At 39.5% G+C, this 2953-nt stretch overlaps 1 protein-coding gene across 1 annotated transcript in view; it reads left to right on the top strand.

Moving 5' to 3' along the window:
- Positions 1-2728, top strand: part of LOC138952309 (U11/U12 small nuclear ribonucleoprotein 48 kDa protein-like) — a 6350-nt gene extending 3622 nt beyond the window's left edge. The window contains exons 4-8 of the mRNA XM_070323946.1: positions 267-320; positions 468-647; positions 1154-1284; positions 1619-1689; positions 2240-2728. Of these exons, the coding sequence (XP_070180047.1) occupies positions 267-320; positions 468-647; positions 1154-1284; positions 1619-1689; positions 2240-2696 (893 nt within the window). The 3' untranslated portion in view covers positions 2697-2728. The remainder of the gene's footprint in view (positions 1-266; positions 321-467; positions 648-1153; positions 1285-1618; positions 1690-2239) is intronic.
- The last annotated feature ends 225 nt before the right edge of the window (positions 2729-2953 follow it).

Below are 2953 nucleotides of genomic sequence, written 5' to 3'. Positions count from 1 at the left end.
AATAGCTAGCTTGTTATTAAAGTGATAAATGATTCTTTTGGTGTCTTGTGCTGACCACATATTGAGAGAGAATATTCAGTAGAAGCCTAGACTTGTTTCTGCTTTGACTTGTTTTGTTTTGTTGGTTGTTCGGTTTGTTTGTATCTCTGTCAGTATCTTTTTTTATTTTTTATTATATCTATACATGCTACTGTTATAGTATTAATCACTACAAAAATGAATGCAGTGTCATTGATAACCTGTATTATGTTTACTTTGATTTTCAGATGAAGGACTGCTTAATCGAATCATCTGGAACCATTGCATGGAGAATAGACAAGGTCAGAGTCCAGATTGTCCTTTACATGGTATTAATTTTGTTCAGCTTGAATGAAAACACAAATATAAAATACTGATAAGTGTCATGAGGTTGTACATGTGCTTTTTATAGTGTGTCAAAATGTGTACATGTATTGTTCTGTTTGTAGTGCACATGGGTCATCGTTCAATGCCAGTGGGTGCAAATGACTGGATGGTGAAGCTGTCTCCACAGGAGAGACTTGCCGTTTATGACTACTGTGTTGACCAACTGAAAGCACAAGGGAAGATGGCAAACGTGGAGCAAGATGAAGTACTGACGACTGACTGGGAAAGGATTATCAAGAAGAGTAAGAATTTGTGGAGGGAGAGACTTATGAGGGAGGAAAAGAAACAAGATAGTTTTATTCTAAAGCATGTACTCCCTGTAAAGGGGACACAACAATCTGTTCCTTGCCCTCATTTCCCTTGCTTTTCTTACATATTTATTTTGATTTGCATCATATTTAGATGACCTACACTTTCCTCACTCTGTTCAGCTAATGGACATGGACTCATCAACACTGTTCATTTCTAAACAAAAGTCTTCCACAATGTGCAAGTATGTATAATGCATAAACATGCTCATGCTTAACAATTTTAATTTGCTATTAGATCCATGAATTTCATTTTTTACACAGTGACATTGACATTATCGTGTGTATGCCTTGTTCATTAGAACGGAGGGCAAACACCAATAGTTGTAAGTAATGGATGACAATTGAGCTCTCTGAAGCCCTAGTGTCTTCAATGGAGATGAGATCCAGATATTTGGTGCTAATTTCTCCTCATTTGACATTTGAACATGTTTCAACAGATCTTCTCGAGCAAGGGGGACAAAAGCCCAAGTCCAAGGTTGAGTTACTGGCCATGCTGAGAGACCAGAAACGACGTCGCCAGTCTTATCGAGCCAAAAATGTCCACGTCACTAAAAAATCTTACACAGAGGTAAGCTGGACAGTGTATGAGATTGAGAGTAAAGTATGCATTCTTGCAGGTGCATACACACATGTGAACAAATAAACACACACTTAAACACGTGTATGAAAATGCACACACACACACACACACACACACACACACACACACACACACACAAACAGGCTCACACGCACACATTGCATCACATCACACACACAGAATATGTGGACTGCTTTTCCATTTTGAAACCCTTGGAATGAAAGTATTGCTGTGTTTTTTCACTTTCTTCTCCTTCTTCTGTTAGGTATGTATGTATGTGTGTAGTCCATTCTATTCACTAGACTGTTTTGTTAATTTGCAGATCATCCGAGAGGTGATTCTGAACCAGATTGAGATCATGATGCCCTCCAGTGAGACAGAACAGACATCAAGGTTCGTGGGAGATAGTGCTTTTTCTTCCACTATAGACAAATAAAAGGACAATTCTTGTATTTTTTGTTTGTTTTGTCTTTCACCAAAGACATGTGTGTGACATTTATTTCTCAATTATTAAGCAAGTAACAAAAGTGGAAACTGAGTGTGCAAGTCTTGTAAGTGGAAGAGTAGATGGCTTCTACTACCTGTCAGCATGAGAGCACATCAAAAGATTCATATTACTGAAATTTGTTGTTTGTTCATTAATTGCATTTCATTGATATCTGTTTTTGTGGGATCTTTCTGTTACTGAGCGATATTGCAAGGCTAACAGGAAAATCTAGTTGTCTGAACAGCAGCAAGTTGTAAACTAGGTCAAGAAGGCTCTATACTTAAGTACCTGCTTTACAGCATCAACAAGTTGTTTATGACTTGTACTTGATAGCATCAACATGTTAATTGTGTGCATCCAATTTGTTTATTGTCAGGAATTGTAAATGCCCAAACAGGGTTTAAACTCACCCATCCAATGATGAACTGAGTATTCATAGATTCCTTCTCTTTTCAGGCAAGAGGAGACTCCAGAACATATCCCAGACAAACTGAGTGAAGCAAGCAGTCGTCATCACAGCCCTTCCTCCAGCAGGCATCAATCCCGCCACAGAACCAGAAGCCGCAGTCCTAAAAGAAAACGGAGCCGAAAAAGCAGAAGCCGCAGTCCACGCAGAAAGAAATCCAGAAGCCACAGCCCCAGAGTATCTTCAAGGCATGGAAGGGATGCTTCCGGTTCTCGTGAGACAGAAGATGCGAGAACTGAGAGGAGGTACTCCTGCTACACACAGTCTTCACGTCAAGAAGAAGACAAAGTCAAAGAGGAAGCAGAAGAGGGTGAGGTGGAGAGTGATGACAATGAACACCCTGAACGCCAGCGGAGCTCAAGGAAAAAAAGTTCCAAGCACAAGAAACACAAACACAAAAAGCACAAAAGAAAGTCTTCCCAAGACAATTTGGATGATGGGAACTAGAAAAACTGCGAATAAAGTTTACAGAAATGTTTGGTTCAGTGTCCATGTCTCCTTGCGTTACATTTGTATGTCTGTTTTGATCTGCATGTGTGGATGGCAGAGACTGTGTGAGAGTTGAGCTCTTCATACAAAATTCAAGGATGCAAGATTTTTTACACGCATACACACACAAAGACACATGCACTTGCAAAAAAAACCAATGAAACACACACACACACTCACCCCTGTAAAGCGGGCATCTTCAATATATAAAGTTA

Source organism: Littorina saxatilis, linkage group LG17 (genome assembly GCF_037325665.1).
Source record: "Littorina saxatilis isolate snail1 linkage group LG17, US_GU_Lsax_2.0, whole genome shotgun sequence".
Lineage (NCBI taxonomy): Eukaryota > Metazoa > Mollusca > Gastropoda > Littorinimorpha > Littorinidae > Littorina > Littorina saxatilis.
This window is presented reverse-complemented; position numbering and strand designations above follow the sequence as displayed.